This window comes from Clupea harengus, chromosome 5 (assembly GCF_900700415.2).
Source record: "Clupea harengus chromosome 5, Ch_v2.0.2, whole genome shotgun sequence".
Classification (NCBI taxonomy): domain Eukaryota; kingdom Metazoa; phylum Chordata; class Actinopteri; order Clupeiformes; family Clupeidae; genus Clupea; species Clupea harengus.
The window spans coordinates 29,549,405-29,573,635 of NC_045156.1; the positions used below are offsets into that span (position 1 = coordinate 29,549,405).

Genomic DNA, 24,231 nt, shown 5'->3' on the forward strand with positions numbered 1-24,231 from the left:
TAGAATAGTGCACCATTTCTCCAGGTCCTGTTCAATACTCCTGCTACTCAACTTAAGGTTTAGGGTACTGGGCCATTTACCATCATAGCTATATTGTCTATGAAGCCCGTCTTCAGCGCTTTGTTGGTAGGATACTTTTAGGGAATGATGTCTGTTCTGCGCTCTACAGCGATTATGCATGTACACTAGGGCTGAACGATTAATTGCATTTGCGATTTAATCGCGATATGATAGAACGCGATTTTCTAACCGCAACGTTCGCAATTAAAAAACGTGATCTTGATCTTTTTTTTAAGATGGTACATTTTGCACTGAGTGTTTAAAAAGTGCATGCCTAGTGTTTATACTTAAAATGACTTTTTTTAAATTACTTAAATGCACAGTGGCAAAGCCACCGATTTGTTGTTCTTGTTTCTGTAATGAGCAGTTAAATAAAAATGTAAAATGTGGGAAAGAATATTTTACACTAAATGTATCTAATATTGTGTTGGTCATATTTAAATCATTCATTACGTTTTGTTGGGGGAAAAAAGAGGATAAAAAAAATTGCATATTAAATCGCAATCGCAATATTTTGGTAAAAAATCGCAATTAGATTATTTTCCCAAATCGTTCAGCCCTAATGTACACAAAGTGAATCAGTGACAGCGGTGCACCAGACTGTACTAGCTAGCCGGCAAGCCAGTCAGAAGTCAGAAGTCTAGCCAGCCACGTTTCTATATCAGGATTGTCATTTTCATTTTAGTAAATTATATAAATAGATATCTGACCTCACATGGCCCTACTGACTTAATGACCAAACAATGGCCCCTATATTTTCAAACCTTTGAAGATGACAACAAAATCACAATCTACAATATGATTGGCCATGGCTGGATGAAATCTTGTTCTCATATGTGTTTACCATTTCACAACTTTTGATGCTCAACTCTGTGAATTAGCTCCTACGCCACTGGTAGAAGAGATCCACATCGTTCTTCCCGGTGACTTCCCCCAGGTTTGTCAGCTGTTGGGCTACCTTCAGCCCCTCCTACGATGCAACTCTGACCTCAGCTTCCGACATGGCTGTTGCAGAAGCCAGACTGAATGGCTTTGTTTTGCTTTCTCTACTTCACAACTTCAACACAGTACCACCATTACAGACACATTACTCACATCACTTAATAAGACTTCTCTTAGAATCATGTCCCATCTTTCTCCTCCTCGAGGATCAGGTTGATGCTATGGCTATGCTCAAGCTGATAAGCTTAAATTTGATTTATTTGCATATTTTGTATGCTCTGTCATCAGAGTGAAATTGCATGTGTTGATTATTCTCTCTGATTTGTTTACATTCTTCGCATTATTACCATGGAATTTGCTGTTGTCTGTAGACAACAAGTGGCTGTGAATGGGTGCTGCTTACGGCTCTGTGCGCTGCCTGCTGTGTTATCTGTCAGATCCCAGTGGCCTGCTGGGTCAATGATCCTGTGAGACTGGCAGCCTGTGCCAGTGAAGTCTCTGGTAGGAGAGAGACAGATGGTGGTGTTCGATTTTTTTTTTTTGTAGTGGCTGTTTTAGTGGCTGCCGGCCCCCCTGTTTCCACAGGTGTGAGAACTCAAGACACACTGTAGGCGGCAGATGATTTAACTCTGAACTGATAAACCCCACCAATTCAGAATCAGCATTTGAACTGGACATTTGAGATTGAAGACGTTCTGTGGATGTAAGCTTGTCTGTCATTTTGACACTTCTGTATTTGACCCTTTCCTCTTCCTTTCCTCACCCTTGCCCTGAAGCTATATCTACAAGACGTTTGCCTACATTTGTCTTGGGCCATCTTTGTCCCCATCGATTCCTCCTCTTCACGTTTTCTCCCATGTTGTGCCTTCACACCTTGCTAGCCTTTGGCTTTTGACCATGTTGAATGTTGGAACATCAAGAAGTCTCACTCTCTGTTCTGTGGTCACGTCTCGGCACAGCGTGGTTCATCTTCTTGTTCTTAGCTTTCTGTGTGTAACACCTGCACTTCCCAACCAACCCTGTGCATTTAGGAGTCGACGATAAGCTGTTAGCTGCATTGACGTGTCTGCCATGTGCTGGGATTCATACACAGCAGACTAGCGTGGCTTGACATCAGTGGTATGCTGTGATTGGAGTGCTTCCTCTGTGGTGGATGGGTTGGGCAGATAGTGTGGTGTGGACCGGTTCTGCTCTGGAGTGAGCCGGAGGCTTCCCTCAGGCCCGCCCGCTGCAGGAGGTGTTGGTGTGATGATTCAGCAGGACTCATCCACGGCTGATCTTCCCTCTCACTCACAGACGTACAAACACACACTCAATCTCACACATACAGATTCATATAGATGCAATGATTTTCTCTTCCACACAGGCACAGAGAACCTCACTAACTAACTCAATGACTTACTCTTTCTCTTTCAGACACACTTACACACATTCATACATTTGTAAAGACACAGCGAAGGTGTACTGACACCTGCATGGATCAGTTGGGAACTCCGGACAGGGGAAACAATGTGTCTAAGGTCCTCTTGTGTCTTTCAGTCAGAGGATCTCCAGCAACAGGCCTATAGTTTTACCATAAGGTACACATTGTGTACTGAAAGGAGAAACATTTTGGATGCTGACTTAAACACTGTGTTCTCATACCTGCATAGGCAATGGCTTCCAAGCTTGTAGTTATCCTTCGGTCCGTTATCTCCTCCCTGTAGCCACAAGCTGCCAAGGACTGCGATGAGCCTTCAAGCCAGACCTGTAGCCAAAATGTTATTGAACGACTCCGCCTGCTATGTCTGCCTGTTGCCATGCCAATTTAGTGTGGGCGAATCTGTCTGTATGTTGGCGTTGGTCGTGTGTGTGTGTGTGTGTGTGTGTGTGTGTGTGTGTGTGTGTGTGTGTGTGTGTGTGTGTGTGTGTGTGTGTGTGTGTGTGTGTGTGTGTGTGTGTGTGTGTGTGTGTGTGTGTGTGTGTGTGTGTTTGGTCGGAGCTGCGTTGTCTTCAGTGCCCATGCAGTGCCCTGTTTTGGTACACTCATTGATGATGCCATGTTTCTTTTCTATTGACTAAGCCAAGACTTCCTGTCTGTGACTGATTCAGCAAGTCAAAGGCTGTTTTGCACAGCGAAAGAGGGTGACATGTAGCTCTCTTTGACCACAATAACTACACCATCTACTTTTTCCTGAAAGCACAGAAACTGTCATATTTTTTTCTATTCAGTTGGATATACTGTAACTCCTGAACTTTTTTAGGATGAAAAGTATTTAGGTTTGTTCAGCAGAAATGAATTGTCATTGGATGATGAGAGGGTTAGTGTGGGAGGTCTCATTGCTCAATGTGGTTTACCCTGTCTAGAATATTCCTGATCATGTCATGAATCATCCTACTGCTCTCAGCTAATGCTCTGTGTGTATGTGCTTCCTCTGCAGGGGCCTGCAACATGTGTGGCCTTCTCTAAGACTGGTGACTACTTCGCCTCCGGAGGCTCTGATGAACAGGTGACTCACTCTGTCTCTTGCGCCTGTGTAGAGCTTTAGCATATTAGATGACTGGTATGCTGCCCTGACCTGCAGTGGTTGGTTCAAACGTACAGGTTGTTGTGCTAACATGTATGTTTTGACTGCTTTCTTGCTTGAAGTAGCAATTCTTCTCTTTAAAAAAGAGCCATTGAAGAACAGCTTTGACATTTTTAGGGTTTAATATTTGTTCTAATTGCTTTAATATAGCAATTTGCAGTTATCAAGCTACAATTGCACTTTTTTTATTTGATGTTTCTTTACAGAGTAGAGTACATGTTGGCAATGTAGATAATGCTTACTTTCAGAAAAAGGCCGCAAATACATTTTTGAAAATGAGTGAATTAAACAGTGTTTTTCTTTCATTGTAAGTGCCTTTACCTTTGTGATAAGATTTCTGCTTATTACGTGTTAGAAATGTCATTTTACAAAAAATACATCGCATGTCACATTTTTCAGCAATTAATGACAATGGCAATCCAGTTTCAGTCCTGAGTCTTTTTTTATGCATGTTCCAGGTTATGGTGTGGAGGGCTAACTGCAGTGTGTCTCTACTATAGATGGTTGTGTGAAGGATAGAATTATAATATATGTATGTTTTACAGGTGATGCTGTGGAGGACCAACTTTGACACAGTGGATTACGGGGAGGTATTGCGCAATCAGCAGCGTAAGGGCCTCAGGTGTGAGGGGGGAGTGGCACAAAATGGAACTTCAATGCACTCCAAAGGGCCAATGCACTCCAGCTCTTCCATCCAGCTTAGATACCAGGTAACTCACCTAAGGTTTGGATACTACTTTAGGAATAGATTCCCCCACTCTGAGGTACAGCCCAAAGGATGACCCTCACCCTTAGGTAAATAGATTCCCCCACTATGAGGTACAGCCCAAAGGATGACCCTCACCCTTAGGTAAATAGATTCCCCCACTCTGAGGTACAGCCCAACGGATGACCCTCACCCTTAGGTAAATAGATTCCACCCCTGCGCATGGCTGAGTTCTCTTACTTGTCATTTTGTTGTATTGTATTGTATTGTATTGTATTGCTGTTTATTGCCAAAACCAACTAAGGCCTATAAACTTACACATTAGGGGCAGGAATCACAGGTTAACTCTCAGTACAATATTGTCAAGATATTAAGCCTATGATAATGATACATCAACACAGACAATTCTGCTGCACTAAAACAATTCACAATATCAGCTGAAAATGTATGCTTAAAAAGACAATATTACTTAAAAAGACAATAGTTTTCTAAAATCTGATCAGGTAATGTGCATTATTTATGAATAGGATGTGATGGTCATACAAAAGAAACATTTGAAAGTGTACTCAAACTATTTGAACCTTCTTCGGTGGCACTGATTGCTGGTTGTTGAATGATTGTTACCGTTATATCAAGCACCCCTACTTGGGGACAGAGGGCAGTGATCCTCTGAAAAGCCGGGATGGTTATGTGAATAAATCCAGTTTTGACGGGATTTATGTTTGAAAAAATATATCGATACTTCGTGCCAAGGTAACAATAGCATCTTGCAAGCAGAAATTATGTAGCTAATCTGATTTTTTTTTGTGTGTGTCCCACCGCATATTTTAATTGATTTCCACGCTTATGTAGCATATAAGTTACGAATGTGTACGGGAAATTATGTCTTAACCCAGGGGTGTCAAACTGAAATACACAGAGGGCCAAAATGAAAAACTGCGTCCAAGTTGAGGACCGGATATATTCCAATATTTATATAAAAAAAAAGGAATATCATATTTTTTCATATGTAAACATGAAGTTAAGTTTAACATAGGCCTATTGAATCTGGGACAAGCGGCCTAAAGCTAAGGCCATTTAGTTATTGCCTATAAACACAGAGATCAAATTTAACAATAAAATGAACATCAGTGGCATTCATTTCTTATGGCTCTCTTTTCTGCACATCGCAGGCGCTCCATCTGTGGTCAGTCCTACAAGTTTCTCCCAAGGCAGCCCCTTTTCATTTACACATTTGGATACCTCTTCAAAGAGATATTTCCCAGTAGTTGTGCCATGCATTGATTTAAATCCCAAACGTTCCTCTATAACGCACAGAGTCGAGTCCACTCCACAGATGAAGATTGACAGCTGGGCAGTATTAGATGTGTGGCTGCTCTCATCCACAGCAAGGGAGTATGCGATGAAATATTTTCCCTTTCCCATCAGCTGTTGTTGTAGACCTGTTGTAGGTGGCAAGGTCACATACACAATCAGCAACCGTGTTTCTGCTCAGGCTCACATTTTAAAATTCTTGCCTTTTATCAGGGCACACGATGTCGCAAACTTTTATAATGCAGTTCTTGCAAAATCTCCCTCGGTAAAGGGTCGAGCTGCTTTAGCGATCGCTACTACAATAAAGCTTGCCTTCACAGCAGCTTCACTTTGTGATTTGGCTTTAACGAACACAGTCTGCTGTGACATCAGCCTTCTTTTCAACTCCTCTACCTTCTGGAGCTTCTGTTTCATGTCCAGATGTTTATACTTGTCTTGGTGTTTTGTTTCATAGTGCCGTCTTAAATTATATTCTTTCATTACAGCCACATCAGCACACAAGACATACAGGTTTGCCCTTTACATCGGTAAACATATATTCTGCCTCCCACCTCTCTTGAAAACCCCTGTTTTCAAAGTCCACCTTTCGTTTGGCCATTTTTTGGGGGGGGAGAGAAGACAGGCCGCAAGCTAAACTTTGACTTCAGGTGATGAGGCTGCAGACAGTGGGGCAAGGGCTCGCGCTTGCATGTCTCAACTGACGTAGGCTACCAACGCGGTGGCAGTGCATTGTGGGACTTGCAGTATTAGTGGTGCGTGCGACATACCGGCGGCTGCGGCAGGCCAGCTCTGATAGACGTGACGTTCTCTTTGTCATTATGGGCTATTTTTTGTAGAATTTGGAGACAAAAACATGAACTCAATATATTGTAGAATATGTCTGTAACGTAATACAACATGGATAAGGTGAAAGGGGTGTGCAGACTTTCTGGCTTGACTGTACATACATTAACATGTATGTAACATGTCCTCATCAGTCCCTTCAGGAATTTGTGATCCTGTGATATCGAAATGTCAAAATATTAGAATATTCGCTATTGCTTTTGTTGTGTTTTAGCATAAAAAATACAAACTCCTAAAGAAGCTAAAAGCCTTTTATCAGGGTTATCAACACTCCTCATACATCACATGCGCTAAATGTTCTTCCTGGAATGTCATTGAGAATGTGGTTCAGTAATAGTTGCCAATGTATAATTTGTTCAAGAAACCCCGGCAATGAAGACTTAATTAAAGATTATGTAGAATGAGTGTGATCCATAAGCTTACCTTGCCACACACACACCTTAGCTTACACACCCTTGCCTCCTCAACCCTTTGATTACCTTCATAGTCAAACAGACTATTTCTTTCTGATTCTCTAAGATAACTTGGCTAATGTTGCGCACTGAAATTGAAAAGGATGAAACCGAAGACATTTTTGTTTCACAGTAGGCTGAAGTGAAATTATGACTTTTTTTAATGATTTGGACACTTTATGATTCATTCTAGGGCTGAACGATTTGGGAAAATAATGTAATTGCGATTTTTTTTCCCCCAATATTGCGATTGCGATTTAATATGCAATTTTTTTTTTATTTTATCCTAATTTTTTTCCCAACAAATCGTAATAAATTATTTAAATATGACCATCACAATATTAGATACATTTAAGGTAAAATATAATTTCCCACATTTTACATTTTTATTTAACTGCTCATTACAGAATCAAGAACAACAAATCGGTGGTTTTGCCACTGTGCATTTAAGTATTTTAAACAAAGTCATTGTAAGAATAAACACAAGGCATGCACTTTTTAAACACTGTGTGCAAAATTTACCATCTTATTTTTTGTTTTAGACCACGTTTTAATCGCGAACGTTGCGGTTAGAAAACCGCGTTCTATCATATCGCGATTAAATCGCAAATACTATTAATCGTTCAGCCCTAATTAATTCACTATTATCCCCCTTGACACGGTTATCGGTTCATAGTAAGGCAAGGTGTTATATGGCTAACGTCTATGAGGAGGATGTGACATAGCAGTGGTAGCGACGTGCCATGACATGAATGGTGACTCATTCTGCACATTCCTTACTTTTGGCCCCGTTTTGCCTCTTGTGTGCCCCCCTTTGTGCGTCTCCCAGAGGGGAAATCACAGCTGCCAGACTCCCAATTGTTTATATCCTCCAAGCAGAGACATGCTTGGAATTCCTCTATGAGAAGCTGTGGCTGGCTGGCTGGCTGTCCGCGGTCATTAGCAGATGTTTCCCAATGCCTGATTCACATTTGGTTTTGTCAGTAAGTTAGAGGCACCCAGTTATGCCTGACAGAACTCCAGGTTTACTGTTACCTGTGGAGACCATTGCTGTACCAGCTCCGAACCACTGATATAAAAATTCTACTGGACACTGTAATGTATGAGCTCACCCATACCCACACCCAAAGTGCTAATTGATCAAATTGTAAACAGTGTGTTAATGTAGGTATACACAGTACAGATGTTTAGAAAGAGTGTCTGCATACCAAGTTTTGGACAAGTGTTAGCACTTCATGGTGAAGATTGAAGTTGATTTGAGAAGAAATATGTTGGAAATATACTTAAAGATATACTCTGCGATTCTAATCCAATATACTTTAGATTTAAATTGAGCAAATTGCTCCTCACAGTCCTCTAGCTGTATGTTTTGTGTGTGCGCTAAAAAAACCTCTGGAGTTAGTACACAGTCCTGGCTTTGTAAACGAATAAACATAGTAGTTCATACCAAGCCTTAAACAACTCCAGCCAATCAACATGTTGCCTCAGGAGCACAGAAGAGAGGGGTGTCATTTTATTGGCTGTTGAGTTTAAATATCAATCTTTCACCTGTACCTTTAAGGAATAAGTAGTTCAATATTTAAGTATCTTAAAGGGAATGGTCTACACTCTCCTCTTCTCACTAATTGTATCAATCCACAGGCTTTGTCATTGGGGTTCTCCAGCCAGATATCATTGTCCTGTTGTCATCCTTGCAAAGAACCCAGACATTTCCATTCAGGACATGACTTCTGTCTGTCCATTCCATCTGTCCATTAATCTGTGTACCTGCCTACCTCTCTCTCTGTCTCTCTGTGTGTGTGTGTGTGTGTGTGTGTGTGTGTGTGTGTGTGTGTGTGTGTGTGTGTGTGTGTGTGTGTGTGTGTGTGTGTGTGTGTGTGTGTGTGTGTGTGTGTGTGTGTGTGTGTGTGTGTGTGTGTGTCTCATTCTCTTTCTTTCTTTCTGCCACAAATGCACACATGCAACAAATTAAGCAATTATAACAAAGAAATGTTAGGCTGAGTTGAAAAGTAACACATTTGTTAAAGCCAAGAAAGTTAACTGTGGTATGTCATGTCTTTCATAGGTTTCCATATTTAAATATGGAATTTCTAGACATATTTTGGTGTTGTGTGTAGAAAGATGAGCTCTGAACCCTGATACTGATCTCACCTTAGAGTCCCTGTGAGCAGCCCAACAGGTATGTGGTTTTGAACTCGTCATAGGAGTAATCTTCTTATATGATCACTGAGTGTCCTGGACAGGTTTGTGAGTTATGTTCAGTGGTCATTGGGGAAAAAAAAAAAAAATGGTCGAATGTGCCAGTTGTGACTGCTAGTTTCTCTTGAAAAGATTTGCAAGTGAGTGAGGGAGACTACAGTTAATTCATCATTGATGTAGTGCATAGACAACTGGACATCTGAAATGTATTTTTTTCTTATGCAAACTCTGCATGAACTACCCTTGCTGACAATTAGCCTGCAGTGGCACTCTCTCCTAGATGTTCTTCTGACTGTGCTGAACAGAAGAGCTGTAGTTGGATTAATCAGGCCCTGGACAGAAGAGCTGTAGTTGGATTAATCAGAACAGAAGAGCTGTAGTTGTATTAATCAGAACAGAAGAGCTGTAGTTGGATTAATCAGAACAGAAGAGCTGTAGTTGGATTAATCAGAACAGAAGAGCTGTAGTTGGATTAATCAGAACAGAAGAGCTGTAGTTGGATTAATCAGAACAGAAGAGCTGTAGTTGGATTAATCAGGCCCTGAACAGAAGAGCTGTAGTTGTATTAATCAGGCCCTGAACACAAGAGCTGTAGTTGGATTAATCAGAACAGAAGAGCTGTAGTTGGATTAATCAGAACAGAAGAGCTGTAGTTGTATTAATCAGGCCCTGAACAGAAGAGCTGTAGTTGTATTAATCAGAACAGAAGAGCTGTAGTTGTATTAATCAGGCCCTGAACAGAAGAGCTGTAGTTGGATTAATCAGAACAGAAGAGCTGTAGTTGTATTAATCAGGCCCTGAACAGAAGAGCTGTAGTTGGATTAATCAGAACAGAAGAGCTGTAGTTGTATTAATCAGAACAGAAGAGCTGTAGTTGTATTAATCAGAACAGAAGAGCTGTAGTTGGATTAATCAGAACAGAAGAGCTGTAGTTGGATTAATCAGAACAGAAGAGCTGTAGTTGGATTAATCAGAACAGAAGAGCTGTAGTTGGATTAATCAGAACAGAAGAGCTGTAGTTGTATTAATCAGAACAGAAGAGCTGTAGTTGGATTAATCAGAACAGAAGAGCTGTAGTTGTATTAATCAGAACAGAAGAGCTGTAGTTGTATTAATCAGAACAGAACACAAGAGCTGTAGTTGTATTAATCAGGCCCATTCCATCACCAACAGGAGGAGGATGGGATAGGATGGGATCCTTGGACGGCTACTGAGGTGGTGTTGAACAAACCAGAAGGATTTTAGAACAGCAATTCCTGTAACTTGTCAAATAGTTTTATATACATTATAAATATAGTTATAGTTAGTTCTAAAAATAGAAAAGGGTTTCAGATCTTGGGACCGATGCAAGGCAAAGGAGAGGAACAGACCATTAGTGGCAGTTAAATATTAAAAGCCCTGATTAGATGTCTGTGTGTGTGTGTGTGTGTGTGTGTGTGTGTGTGTGTGTGTGTGTGTGTGTGTGTGTGTGTGTGTGTGTGTGTGTGTGTGTGTGTGTGTGTGGTACAGACTTGGAGGTATTGGACTCCGAGTGAGCAGCCACCCCCTGGAGGTGAGTCAGAGTAACAGGTGTAGGGTGTCACAGCTGGTCTTTTTCTCTCTTTAAAAAACAGCATTAAAAAGCAACTAAAAACAAGGGCAGTCACAAAGATTGTTTTCTACAGTGAGCAACTGCTCCCGTTGCCACGCCTGACCCTGGCACCACCCGACTCCTACTGTTACACAGATCAATGACCTCAAACCCTTCAGCCAGCCATCTCTTATGGCCAACTGGAAGAGGACACCTTAACCCCAACCACCCATGCCTCCGTCGTGCACACATCCGCTTTTAGGAACTCAAGGGTACAGCTGCCAAACGTGGAACAACAATAACGCGTAAACGCTCAAAAAGTTCAATATAGGCACCAATTTATGAATTTGCCCGACTAGTTCAGATCCTGCGACCTGGACCACAAAGTTAGCCGTGCAGCCTTTTCCTGAGGGAAAACTGAACAGAATGAGAAGAACCATCGTAATCTTAAACCATGGTCATTATTTAGTATGCTTTTAAACATAATGATCACTAAATAAGCATTTCAGAGTTCAGGTGCAAAGCATTCCTTTTTTATCCAGTATGGATATTAGGTAGCATTGCTCCTTCACTGACTAACATTCTAGTCCAAATAAATAGATCTTGGTGCCTCTCTGTGTAGGCTGGCTGGCCGGTGCAATGCTGTTGCAGTAGTGAGAAGTTGTGTGGTAGCGTAGCTGTCTACTTTGCCCCCCTTAAGTAGTGCATACAGTATATCAGTATATAACTGAGGCACCTAGCCCGTTTCAGGGTAGACCTTTTCTGTACATTTTGTCATGGGGTTTTTGAATATAAATAGCTTTCTGCAATTTCACACTGTATTTCACTTTTACAGTGCAGACTCGCTCCAGGTGATTCTACCCTTAGAGGGTTTTTAACCACTATTAGCGAGGACGTACAGTATATGTTGCACTTCTCTCTCTAATGCTACAGTACCAGTGCAGTTACGTAAAACAAGCTTTATTGCAGACTGTCTAGTAGACAAGCATTGCAGAGGAGGTGCTCTCTTAGTCACGGGGTGTTCTGTAAATGTCAGTCTCTTCAGCACTCAGTAATTCACAGAATTACCGCCACCAAGTCTGTAATGGACTTTAATAGACTTTATTTCATTTGTCAGGTGTAATTACACGGTCCTTAAGGCTGCTCTACAGTTGGTACAAATGGATTCATCCCTGTGTCCTAGGTTTGTTTTTAAATGAGAATAATGCATTTTGCTGCTGAAGGTCTTTTGAAAACAGAATTCATTCTAATTCAGTCTATGCATTAAAACTAGGTTGGATGGAGAGAGATGGGTAATAAGGGCTGTTCAGGATGGAGTAATCGTCTATGACATGCTCTGCTCTACCTGGCATACATTATGGTCTGGAAACTGCAGGGATTGGTTACATTGTGGAAGTTGCAAGGGTGAATTATGAAGTCACATTCACTACAACATGTTAATTAGCTTAGACTAAAGAATGCTTTCCAAGCGATTGGTACAGCGTGCAACTTCATGTTTTCTTTGTGGACAGAGCTTTTGAGATTTGGGTTGGCAGCACCAGGCTAAGTGGAGCTGGCTGATAAATCAAATACTTCTAGCAGGGGAGAAAACTTGTGTTGTTTTGTGTCCTTGTGAACATCATGCAAATGCAACTCCAGGATTAGTCATATTTATGTAAGTCATTTCTGATGATATTTGTCTCTGTGGCATCTATATGACCCTTACATCTATGATACCGGGAGAATATGTTACTCCAGTCACAGCTATTCCAACCACAGTTTACAGTTTACATGAACACAGTTTGGAGTTGAGGGACAGATTCATGTTGTTTTTGTGATCCTGATGTGTTGTACTAGCTTTGAAAAATGTCAGTAGCTTTAAACAGTGGTTCCAAAGTCAAATGTACTATAACAAAAGTTCACCTACAACAATATGTTTATGCTGCTAATGCACGATTTCGTTCTGTGTTTCTTAAGTCTGTTTCGGATATGAACTGAACTGAACTGACAGTGTTTCTACATGAAAAGTACATTTATATTCGGTCCCTTTAAATTTAAAATAAAAGGGCTTATCCAAGTCCCATTGCCTAGTTATGGTTAACAACTCAAGTAGAGGTTATGTTAGGTTCAATGCAAGTGGTTTAACGTTACAAGTAAGATTCACCACGGTAAATGTTTTGGTTGAAGGTTCAGGAAAAACATGAATGACTGATGCAGATGTTGTGAATGCTTTCTTTCTTGAACTAGCGAATACTCACAGCATTTTAGCTAAGGTTAGATATACACTCTCATTTTTTTTTTTTTTTTTTTTTTTTTTTTTGAAGGCAAGGAGTTTAAAGTTGCTAAGGTTACCAACATAGATTCACTTTGAATGTAGTGTTCCAAATTTGCTTTTGTCCCTAAAGCGGTGAACTTGACAGAAGTTTATAGGGAATAGTGAGTGAACAGTAGGCCAAGTCTGACCACAGCCCTGTTGAAAGATGAGGCAACATTAGTTTCCATTGCATTTGTGCTTTAATACAAAAGAAAATCACTAGTTTGTGGGGTATAACTCAGCGTAAATGGTCTGGACGATTTGCTGTCCCTGTTCATACAGAAGCTCACCTGGGTGTTGTCCGTGCATTGTCCTAGGGGGCTGGCGGTGTCGACTTACAGGGGTGGAGCGTGATCATGCATACCACCCACCCACAGAAAGATCAAGTATTGTCCGAAGTGTTAGTATTAGTAATTTGTTATTGCAGTCGCACAATATTTTCAAGGACATTCAGTTTTATTGTTAGACTATAAATCCATAGGATTCCAATGATTTGCCGAACTCTCCCATGCACACTGACTGATGTGATTGACTCCTCTCTCGCTGTTAGCTGTTAGCCTTAGATTTGCTTAATGAAAAACTGGCAAGACACAGTGCTGTGGTGAAAACATGGCTAAATATTCCACACTACACAGGTACGTAGACTGGTGACAAACACAGAGAACTGGAGTCATCATATAGCTCAGGTGGGTGAATGTGGGCCTGATAGTCTACGGGAGAAGTCTGTCACATTATATTTATTTCTCTACCTAAACGATGAAGTGAATTGGGTAGCTAATACACAAATGTTTTAACGGCAACTGTTGGAAATCTAGCTAGTTCAACTATGTTTTGCCATTATTGCCAGTTCTCCATTAAGGGTTATTAAGTCATTAAAGCTAATAAACAGCAAAACTATTATGGAAAATGGAAGTGTTACTGGACAAATTTTGGAACAGAGAATATCCAGAATTTTTTTTTTAGTGAAGAGCAGTCTGGAGCAGCTGCAGTCATGCACATCATAGAGCTGATCTTTGTGGAATTTGGAGAAGACCAGTCTTTCCATGTCCTCATTTGACGTGGCTTTGTCTACGCCAGGCTCCTGAAAAGCTCAGGTTAATTGAACATGACCTTTTATCTGACCTTTTATCAGCAGTAGTGGAGAGTGGTGGTATGTGCCCTTTCAGGGCCTTGAGTGCTGACATACCATGGATAGAGCACATTTGGCCACCTATATCCACACAGCACCTGGTGCCATTTGTTCATAGTATCAGTGTTAATTTTGGCAGCTCTTTTAGATTTAGTCTTAGTCTTTAGACGAAAAAGCATATTAGTTTTAGTCACATTTAGTCATTTTAATCCTTCTTAGTTTTAGTCTAGTTTTCATTGACGGAAACTTTTAGTCTAGTTTTAGTCACATTTAATAGTCCATCTTATAACTACATTAAACTCCTTTCCTTCCCTTCTTAGGCCCAGAGACCCCTGTGTTGTGTCTACAACTGCATAATAGGCTAGCTTGCCGTACTTAAATTGAGAATACAATTAGCATATGCCTACAGCTGAATTTCAATTAATTCAATGAAAATTATTATTTAAAGGCAATACTTTATTAACAGTATTATCATTAAAATATAAGAGAATATCAATTCTACAGTTTGAAGATTCAAGTGATGTGATGGCACAATACAACTACCATCCCTACCTGGTCTTAGAGCTAAATCAACCACACATCCTTCATATGAATTGCTGTGCAACCTGATAACCAACAAATTTAGCTAGACGGCTAGTTTTGACACTGGAAAGTGGTGCCAATGATAATAACAATTGCCCAAATAGACAAGGATATGTAAACCAATCACATATTCATGTATTTGTTCTTGATTGTTATGCATGGCCATTCATTCTGCATTGAGTTTACTAGCTATCGATAGCTAGTATAACTTAGCTATGCCACCGTATCGTTAGTTAACGTTAGGTAGCTAAAAGTTTTGGCGAACATTTGCCAAGGCTAACGGGAGGCTTCAATCGATAATTATTAGCTAGCTATCCAAGCTGACACCCTATACACTTGACTGCCCCTTTGAAGTTGACTTAACGTTGGCTAATATATGCTAATAACTAGTTAACATTAGCTAGTTATCATTGACAGTTACTAGCTAATTTACTGTGGCATAAATTGCAGGGTTTTGCGCTTTCAGGTGCCTCTTGAGGTTTGTTGTGTTCTTCCCACCTATTTTGAAGCCACATGGTTTCTCTCCCGTTATTGCAGTGCATTGTGTTTTATTTTCTGTCAAGTTATAATATTGTCCAGATATCTATTCTTCTTTTTCTTCCAGTACCGAGTGCTTGAACTTGCCATCATATAACGTTTGTTAGGGCGTCACTTGCATGTCTGGGCATCTCAGGGAGTGGAGGAGGGATACAGGGCCTGGCGACATTCAACCAATGATGTTAGGTGCATGCAAGTTTAGAAAAAATATTATTGTGAGTTAGTCAACCACCAACATTTTCGTCTGGTCTCGTCAACAAAAGTTAAAATAGATTTAGTCATAGTTTTTATTTTCAAAGATCTGTTTTCGTCTTAGTCTCGTCTTGGGACAACGCATATTTGTCGTCATAGTTTTCGTCAACTAAATTAACACTGCATAGTATACAGTTGGCAACAAAGCTCTGCACTCTGGTTTGACCAATGATACATCAAGGGAATTAACAACCATATGGGTAACGTATAGTGCTTTGCATTTACATTTACATTTAGTCATTTAGCAGACGCTTTTATCCAAAGCGACTTACACATGTATACACATTTTACATTTACACTGATGGCACACTGCACATCAGGAGCAATTAGGGGTTCAGTGTCTTGCTCAAGGACACTTCGACAGGGAATCGAACTAGCAACCTTCTGATTACTAAACGACTTTTCTACCCCCTGTACCACTGTCGCCCTGTCGCTTTGTGTGATATTCATGCACTACTCGACCAAGCAGATGTCTAACAGCTTGCATCTTTGTCATGTCTCCTGCTCCTTGCTATCACTTCAGGTAGTGTGTTGTTGCTTGGTCCTAGGTTGCTCTGTCCACTTCAGCAGTACTTGCTTTTACATTTACATTTAGTCATTTAGCGGACGCTTTTATCCAAAGCGACTTACATATGTGCGACTTACAATGTATACACATTTTACATTTACACTGATGGCACACTGCACATCAGGAGCAATTAGGGGTTCAGTGCCTTGCTCAAGGACACTTCGACAGAGAATCGAACTAGCAACCTTCTGATTACTAAACGACTTCTTTACCTCCTGTACCACTGCCGCCCCGTCCTGCTTATTTATTTTCTTTCGAAGCCGTCCTGCCTCTGGTTTGGGCCTGATTCACCCTAGCTAAATATGGCGTGCGGTGCCATATTGGTTTCCCATAGAGGTCATTGGTGAAGGGTCACGAGACCTTGTTTTGTGAGTGAGACGGATCCTATCGGAGCACTTGCCCTGTGTTTACTGTCATGGGAAGAATGTGTGGCAGGAAGTGAAAGGGTTGTCCTAGTTGGTTCTACTCTACTTTTCAGAACTAAAAAGACTAATTGATACATAGTCAAGTGGTTTTAATAAGATTCATAAAACAGATTGGCCTGGGCAAGCAGTTTATTTTACAGAACTGGTTTGAGGAAGTCTTGATCATTTATGACACCTGCTCAAAATCAAGAAAATCTGTGAATTTGACAGGTCTTCATAAATGTGAAATCATTTAGGAATGAGTCTGACCTTATTCAAGGCCCATTTGTATTTGTCACGCTCCGCTGCTTCTGGTTGAGATGCAGAGAGGAGAAGTGGCCCCCGTGTTCAACTCAAAAATGACTCAAAGTTCATTTCTCTTTTTTTTTTCTCCTCTTCTCCCTCCTTGTGTTCAGGTGTTGCTTCATGTCTTTCTGTGCTGCCTACACAGTCCTCCTCCACCTACTGTCTTTCTGAAGAGATGCTCTGATCCTGCCTGCTCCTGTGTGCAATATGCCATGCACTAAGAACAAGAGAGGAGCTTTTTCTTTGTTTACAGCTTGCCGTGATGCAAAATTCACTGATCACGAGGGAACAGATTATGGACACCATTGATCCAAAATGAGCGGGGACCAGACCACGGTCACCTGCAGTTACGAGACAAACTAAAATATTTGTAATGATATTCGGGTCATTTGCAGGCAGGTCAGTTCAAATTAAATAGACTGAAATCAATATTTAAGCATTAATAATAATAATAAAATTAATAATAAGCATGTAGGCAAAGATGGCATCAGTGCTCGGCAAATTATCAACAAAGTTGACAGTGGACCTAATGATAAGTAGCCCAGTAAAATATTGCTGATGTCGTCACATGTGTTGTTGTCTGAAGTACAACAAACTATTGCATAATCTCCCTACAGGATACCTGTTGGCTAAACTGCCTTATAGTTGAACTTCCTTGTTGAATTTCAGAGAATAGGTAGTGTTTGTGCTGCTTTTGTCGGGAATGCTCTAGGTTGGCTTAGGTATTGTGAGACGGAGGCCATAATGTTTTGGTCTAAATGTAAAAGTTTGACCTAGCCAAAAAAATGCACAAATGAATTTAACCATGCAAAGTCACACGCACTTTTTTGGGGGCAACAACCACCGTGACAGAAATATACGACAGAACCCGCAAGTTTGACTCTAAATTGACGCAGTTTGTGTGATTCTCTAAACGTTGAATGAATACTGCCATCCAAATCGAGTAACGTTATGTAGTGACTCATGCCCATTGAGTAACTCATGCCCATTGAGTTTCTAGCTATTTATCTATCTTATCTGATATAAAACCATATACCCGTTTTAGAGGAGCTTTTTCAATTTTGTGACAATCAATGGATGTGGTCAAATTTTGCACGTGTCAGATTGCTAGGCCGATATTTTAGTTTGTTTGTCAGAAAGCTAGGAAAGAAAATCAAGGTCAAGCAAAGCCAAGTCAAGACAACAGTTTGAAATAGATTTGAGAAAGGAGGCAGCTGAAGAAACAATGGAAACAAGCGGATGATGATGAAGGTATTAGTGTACTGCAGGCAGAGGTAGAGAGTAGACTGGCTATGTTAAGGAGGGTGGAGCTCCTCAGGCGAAGAAAGAAGAAGAAGGAAAAAGCTAGAATTGCATTCTACAAGGATCCATTTAAGTTTGTGAAGTCTTTCTTCACTCAGGAGAAAACAGGAAGTTTGAAAGTTGAAAGAAAAGACCTAGAGGAGTATCTTCAACAGCTACATACAGACAATCGTCTGGATTGGATTTCGTGTTACTGGCAGACATTCCTCAAATCGGAGGGAGGTGCAAGAGGCGTTCTGAAGGGCTACATCGTGTCCTGGCCTTAACGTGGTACCTTTATCGTGTCTATAAAGGAGCACCTGATGTTTTGAAATATATATGGAAGCTCATGGTGATTGTGTGGAAAAAAGGAACAATTCCAAGGATGTGGCGTCTGGCAAGTGGTATTTCATTCCAAAGGAGAAGAACGCCATGAACATAGGCCAGTTCCGACCTATCAGTCCTCTTAATTTGGAAGGAAAATGTTTCTTTAGTGTGGTAGCAAGGAGGTTGGTCTCCTATCTCAAGGCAAATAGTTTGATAGATATTTCCGTGCAGAATGCAGGAATCCCATTTTTTTATATATTTGGAACATAGCAGCATGAATGTTTGGAACCTGCACTCTGACCGCAACGCCAAAGAGCCAGGCTCATTGGTAAAAACAGGAAAGCAGTTCAGCATAGGGGTATCATTGGGCAGGTACAGGGTAGAAGAGCAGGGTTTGGGCTAGGTGATAGTTGGGAAGCATGGGGTAAGGCTACGTTGCTGGAGAAGAGGCAGATGTAACTAGCTTTGTTCTTGAGCAAGATAAGGAAACTAAAGCTTCTAAACCAGCATGGTGTTCAGGCAAGGAAGATCAGCTGGAGATAACGTTGGGCTATGGATGCTAACAGCATTAAATGAATAGTTGGAGCCACTTCGGATGTCCTCCTGAACCCCGCCGAACCTCAGTCAGTGGGTGGGTGAAGGTAGAAGCTTAAAGTCGTGTTTGGGTATTGGCTCATTAAAACATATTTTGTCTGGATGAAAGAACTAGCCTGATCCAGGTTTGCTGCACATCAGGTTTTTAATTATTTGCATGTTTCTTTTGAGAAGAAGAGTGGGCACTTGGCACGTACAAACAGGACTGGCAAGATTGGAGATTGCTGGCTGATTTCGGTACACAACTTTTAAGTCCCACAGTGTGTTGTTGTGACTGATATGAGACCAGACATGGTGTTGTATTCTGAGTGTGAGCGCATTGTTTATGTGGAACTGGTGGTGGAAAACATGGCAAAGAGCCGTGTGTGCTTTTTTGTGTTTGTGTGCATGTATGTGTGTGTGTGCATGAGTTTGTGTTTGAATGCATGTATGTGTGTGTGCATGTATGTGTGTGTGCATGAGTTTGTGTTTGTGTGCATGTAAGTGTGTGTGCATGTATGTGTGTGTGCATGAGTTTGTGTTTGTGTGCATGTAAGTGTGTGTGCATGAGTTTGTGTTTGAATGCATGTATGTGTGTGTGCATGTATGTGTGTGTGCATGAGTTTGTGTTTGTGTGCATGTAAGTGTGTGTGCATGTATGTGTGTGTGTATGTATGTGTGTGTGCATGTATGTGTGTGTGCATGTAAGTGTGTGTGCATGTATGTGTGTGTGCATGAGTTTGTGTTTGTGTGCATGTATGTGTTTGTGTGCATGTATGTGCATGAGTTTGTGTTTGTGTGCATGTATGTGTGTGTGCATGAGTTTGTGTTTGTGTGCATGTATGTGTGTGTGCATGAGTTTGTGTTTGTGTGCATGTAAGTGTGTATGCATGAGTTTGTGTTTGTGTGCATGAGTTTGTGTTTGAATGCATGTATGTGTGTGTGCATGAGTTTGTGTTTGAATGCATGTATGTGTGTGTGCATGAGTTTGTGTTTGTGTGCATGTATGTGTGTGTGCATGAGTTTGTGTTTGTGTGAATGTAAGTGTGTGTGCATGAGTTTGTGTTTGAATGCATGTATGTGTGTGTGCATGAGTTTGTGTTTTGTGTGCATGTAAGTGTGTATGCATGAGTTTGTGTTTGTGTGCATGTATGTGTGTGTGTGTGTGCATGTATGTGTGTGTGCATGAGTTTGTGTTTGTGTGCATGTATGTATGTGTGTGTGTGCATGTATGTGTGTGTGCATGAGTTTGTGTTTGAATGCATGTATGTGTGTGTGCATGAGTTTGTGTTTGTGTGCATGTATGTGTGTGTGCATGAGTTTGTGTTTGTGTGAATGTAAGTGTGTGTGCATGAGTTTGTGTTTGAATGCATGTATGTGTGTGTGCATGAGTTTGTGTTTTGTGTGCATGTAAGTGTGTATGCATGAGTTTGTGTTTGTGTGCATGTATGTGTGTGTGTGTGTGCATGTATGTGTGTGTGCATGAGTTTGTGTTTGTGTGCATGTATGTATGTGTGTGTGTGCATGTATGTGTGTGTGCATGAGTTTGTGTTTGTGTGCATGTATGTGTGTGTGTGCATGTATGTGTGTGTGCATGAGTTGTGTCTGTGTCTGCCCTTTAGCAGAGCTATGTGCCCCCTGCCATGTTGCTGGGATCATCCTGCTGTTTCTCCTCTCAGCTTGGCAGGGAGCTGTCTGATGCACTGGTGCTAAGTGCCATTTCCTTAAGGATCAAAGCTAAATATAGGAGACCCCCACACCGCCACCCTGAACAGAGACGGAACCCCAGTTGGAACCAGGAGTGCCGGGTCTAATCTGCAAACATTCTGTGTGGCTGCATGCTTCTGTTACAACTAGGCGGTTGTCCAACTGAGACGACTGAGCTGTCAAGTTAAGACTGAGATGCCGTGGTTAATGCATTGAAAGACTGTAGGTAGGTCCGATGCCCAGTACCAAATCTAATATATTCACAGAAGTTGTTGGTGTGAGTGGGTCTGAAGGGGACGATGTTGAGGATTACATCTTTGCTAGTGTATTTCCTTTGTAACTGACCTGTTTTCTATCACTCCAAGTCAATTGCCTGTGTGTCGCCAGAATAAGATGAAGAAAACAATCTGTTAATCTGATGCCATTCTCATAAAATATAAATATACAAAACTATTTTAAAGTTATTATTACCGTAAAGGAATTAAAATATTTTTGGGGAATATTACATGGCCAGCCCTCCAGCAGAAGTATATAGCTTTAGTATGACGCATCACTGACCAGTCTTATTGTTTATCTGTGAAATCAGGGTTCATTTGACCCATAGCTGGATTGGACTCAGCTGACATGTAAATGTCTGATTGCTCATCCTGTTTGCTTGTCATTGCTTTGCCAGGTTGGCTGGCAAGTCAATAGAGTTTCATTTGTACCGTAATATTAAATGCAAGGACCTTGAAGTGGTCAGTCTGGGGATTATTTACCTTTTGAAAAGGCATACTACAACATCTGATCTCACAAGATTACATGGCAATTTAATCTGTGTCAGTTCTCCACACAAGCAGCCCCAGTGCTCGGCACACTCACGAGACAAGAACAGGCTCAGGCACTAAGGGTTGCTTCTGCCTTGAACCACGCCTCTCTGAGCTGCCCTCATTGGTGCCCCTGGGAGAGGGGCAGGGTGGCAGAGGGGCAGGGTGGCAGCTCACGCGATGCTGAGAGACTGAATGGAGGTAGTCAGCTGAGGGCAGAGAGAGAGAGAGAGAGAGAGAGGAGAGGAGAGGAGAGAGAGAGAGAGAGAGAGAGAGAGAGAGGAGAGAGAGAGAGAGAGTGATGGGTTTGTAGTGATGGTGCAGTGCCAAGAGCTGACAGGCAGATCATCCCCCCCATCCTCTGATCACATCTGCCCCTTAATCTCCCCTGCACCACATCTGTGCTTCTCCTCTCTCTCTCTCTCTCTCTCTCTCTTTCTTTCTCTCTCGCTCTCTCTCTCTCGCTCTCTTCCCACTCACGTGCCCAGGCAGGCGAGTAGCGCAGCAAGCTTCCCAGGCTCGCTGCACCACAGCAGCCGGAGTGGGGGAGGGGGTTTACTCCAGCAATCGCTATCCGAATCTACCCCTCTACTCCCATCCAAACGAGGAAGATTCTCAAACTAACCAGCCAACAAATCTGCTCTTAGAAAAAAGCTGCCGCACTGAAGCTCCTCTGTTGAAATGACATGCTTTTTTTCTGTGACACGTCTGAGTTGCTTGGACAAAATGTATTTTCGTTTCCTATGTGGGGTGTTCAGATGGTCGAAATATATAAACAATCTCTGTTTGCTTTTCAAATATACTGGGTCTTACTAACAATGTAAGTAAGAAATTCCCAAACCCCCAAACATGGCATTATTATTAGTATGTGTTGTTCTGCTGTTTTGTTGTTTTGGTGAGGTGGTGTGATGGGGAAGGTCATGCGGGGGGAAACTGAGGAGGGAACAAGAGGCATGGAGGGGAGAAACTAATGCATCAGAGGAGCAGGAGGGCACAGGAGGGATGGAGGAGGAGGAGGAGCAGGAGGGCACAAGAGGGATGGAGGAGGAGGAGGAGCAGGAGGGCACAAGAGGGATGGAGGAGCAGGAGGAGGAGGAGCAGGAGGAGCAGGAGGGCACAAGAGGGATGGAGGAGCAGGAGGAGGAGGAAGAGGAGCAGGAGGAGCAGGAGGGCACAAGAGGGATGATGATGGAGGAGGAGGAGGAGCAGGAGGGCACAAGAGGGATGGAGGAGCAGGAGGGCACAAGAGGGATGGAGGAGCAGGAGGAGCAGGAGGAGGAGGAGGAGCAGGAGGAGCAGGAGGGCACAAGAGGCATCCTGTGATCCATTAACAGACATCTGTTTAGCCTCATCACACTCCCCTCACAGAACACACAGAACATGCTGAGAGAGAGGAGAACGCACTGCTGTCTCCACTTCTTGTCATTTTCACCTCAGCAAGAAATAACTCCTCTTTCTCCTCTTTATATTTTCTTCCAGGATATCAAGCAAGACATAAGAGGGATATCTTAGCAGTGAACCTTTTTTTTTTTACCGGGGCAATGTTTTGAGTGGCCTCTCACCTCAGTTATGCCAAACTGACAAACTGAAGATTCAAACATTGTCATCAAATATATGATGTGTTTGTTCAGTTCCTGCCATAGGTTGATAAAACACACTAAAGAGCAGTATGTATAGGCGGTCAATGATTTTTTTTTATTAAAGACATGGCTGAACTCAAAACTAAAAGCAAAAAAATGCTTTAATTCTATAATTTCCAATTGTGTCTCAGAATGTTCATATATTCATATGATATGTTGCGTTAGAAGAGTCATTTTATGGTATACATTGTGCAAAACAAAGGTATTTGAAACCCTGTACGGGTGAAATTCTAAGAACAAGTTTACCTGACATAAATGCCGTGGGTGATGGAATAGCAACAGTGTCGTTTATTTAATCTCTAACAGCGCTTCAGAGTATATTTGGCTCTTCAGCACTGTAAACATAGTTGTTGAGGGCTGCGCTTCAAAGTCAAAGTGTGGTTTCTATCATTTCACATTTGAGAGGTGGTTGATACTCCATTGCAGTAATGTGACACAGGAATAGAGAGGTGTAATACTTTGCATTGGAATCCATCGCTCTGTCTGTCCAGGGTCCAGGGTCCTCATGACAGCAATGCTATAGAGAACATTAAGGTCTTAGAGAGCACCATACTTCAAAGGCGTGCATTCAGAGATACTGCACCGCTGGGCCGAGAGATGTTCTTTAATCCTTCAGTCCACTCCTCAGCTCAGATTAAAGGCAGCTCAAACACACCCATAAACACACGGAAGGTTGCTCTGGACTGAAGGCTCCTCAGCAGGTCCACTTTGATCTGTTCTGGAGAGCAGAGATCAAACGTCCCAGCACACCAGCACCCAGCCAGGCCCTGTATGTCCCTGCACTCTGCTTCCCATCCCCAGGCTGAATAGGAGCTTTGTAGAGTGGGCCTTGATTCCCTCTGTCTGATGTCAGGAGTATGGAGATGAGATTTCCCTGCCTTTGAGGTCTTGAAGGTCAGTAACAGATCCCTACCACAAGGCATGTGGTCAAGTTCATTGAAATGACATTTGCTCACTATGCGATCACGTGGGGCAATCCGATTAGGTATGCGGATAGCGTGCAGACGAACACCAACAGCAATCGGTTTTCGAGGTTACTCACTTTGGACCCCCGATTCGAGGGAGTGCGGATACAGTGTGCGGATACAGTGCGTTCGTCTGCACGATAGGGCTATCCGGAGACGGGGTTCACCGGGTTCAGACAAACTAGAGTGCGTCTGCATGGGGTGAAAG

The 24,231-nt window shown here is 41.9% G+C and overlaps 1 protein-coding gene across 1 annotated transcript in view; it reads left to right on the forward strand.

The window, feature by feature from the left end:
* LOC116220595 (POC1 centriolar protein homolog A-like) overlaps window positions 1-24,231 on the forward strand; it is a 58,210-nt gene that overhangs the window by 16,503 nt on the left and 17,476 nt on the right. Inside the window, exons 5-6 of the mRNA XM_031568476.2 lie at window positions 3,423-3,491; window positions 4,115-4,279. Of these exons, the coding sequence (XP_031424336.1) occupies window positions 3,423-3,491; window positions 4,115-4,279 (234 nt within the window). The remainder of the gene's footprint in view (window positions 1-3,422; window positions 3,492-4,114; window positions 4,280-24,231) is intronic.